Genomic DNA, 1,468 nt, shown 5'->3' on the forward strand with positions numbered 1-1,468 from the left:
ATCTCGGCTCACTGCAACCTCCACCTCCCAGGTTCAAGCAATTCTCCTGCCTCAGCCTCCCGAGTAGCTGGGATTACAGGCATGTGCCACCATACCCAGCTAATTTTTGTATTTTTAGTAGAGATGGGGTTTCACTATGTTGGCCAGGCTGGTCTCTATCTCCTCACCTCAAGTGATCCACCCACCTCCACCTCCCAAAGTGCTGGGATTACAGGCGTAAACCACCGCACCCAGCCCCGTAAATATTTCTTGAGGATCTACTGCATACCAGGCCTTGTGCTCGGTTCCAGGAGCTGGGTCAGAGAGTGCAGAGATGAAACAAGGAGTGGGGTGTGCGTGTGTATCCGTGTGTCCATGCGTGTGTGTGCATCCATGTGTGTGCACATGTGCATGCATGCATGTGTGTGTGTGTCTGTGTGCTTGGTGCCTTATTCAGCCAGGTGACCTGGGAAGCTTCTCAGAAGAGGTCACGTCTCTGTCAAGACCAAGGGCACTATAAGGCAGCCAGATGAAGAGAAGGAGGAGAAGAGAGATGGGAGGGAGGCTGGGCTGAGGGCACACAGTATGGCTGCTACCTGGTGCCCTGTGAGGGAGCAGGGTCCCTTCTAGCTGGGAGCCATGGCACATGCCTGTAATCCTAGCACTTTGGGAGGCTGAGGCAGGAGTATCACTTGAGCTCAGGAATTCGAGACCATCCTGGACAACATGATGAAACCCCATCTGCACAAAAAATTTAAAAATTAGCCAAGCGTGGTGGCATGTGCCTGTAGTCTCAGCTACTCAGGAGGCAGAAGTGGGAGGATCATTTGAGCCCAGAAGGCTGAGGCTGCCATGAGGTTTGATAGTGTCACTGCACTCTAGCCTAGGTGACAGACTGAGACCCTGTCTCAGTCAAAAAAAAAAAAAAAAGTCCCTTCCAGTGAACTCTGGCCACAGCCTCTTAGGCATTTGCCCTTTGGGCAGCTCCGAAGGTTGGGTGTCAGCTCAAGAAAGACCCTTCCCGTCTGTTTCTGGGATGTTCCTGTTTCCCTTCCCTCCGAAGCCCACTTCTGTAGGCTGGAGGCTGTATAGGGTTTCAGTGGCTTTCTGCAACAACACCCCTGACCTTCATGCCCCGCCAGGTGATGAAAGCAATCAACGATGGCTTCCGGCTCCCCACGCCCATGGACTGCCCCTCCGCCATCTACCAGCTCATGATGCAGTGCTGGCAGCAGGAGCGTGCCCGCCGCCCCAAGTTTGCTGACATCGTCAGCATCCTGGACAAGCTCATCCGTGCCCCTGACTCCCTCAAGACCCTGGCTGACTTCGACCCCCGGTGAGTTCTGTGCCCTCTGCCTATGATGACCCCAATTTCCCTTCTGCAGACTCCTGAACCGCTTCGGTAGAGTGGCCACCCAGGGGAAGTTGAGGGGTGCTGGGGGCCCAGAGGTTATGTGTGGACTTGACTTAGACTGGACACGATGACCCC

The 1,468-nt window shown here is 54.6% G+C and overlaps 1 protein-coding gene across 1 annotated transcript in view; it reads left to right on the plus strand.

Moving 5' to 3' along the window:
* The window catches only part of EPHA2 (EPH receptor A2), a 37,060-nt gene that overhangs the window by 29,654 nt on the left and 5,938 nt on the right, over positions 1-1,468 (plus strand). Inside the window, exon 15 of the mRNA XM_011993952.1 lies at positions 1,122-1,315. Coding sequence (XP_011849342.1) covers positions 1,122-1,315 — 194 coding nt within the window. The remainder of the gene's footprint in view (positions 1-1,121; positions 1,316-1,468) is intronic.

The sequence above is a fragment of the Mandrillus leucophaeus genome, unplaced genomic scaffold (genome assembly GCF_000951045.1).
Source record: "Mandrillus leucophaeus isolate KB7577 unplaced genomic scaffold, Mleu.le_1.0 Scaffold439, whole genome shotgun sequence".
Taxonomy (NCBI): Eukaryota; Metazoa; Chordata; class Mammalia; order Primates; family Cercopithecidae; genus Mandrillus; species Mandrillus leucophaeus.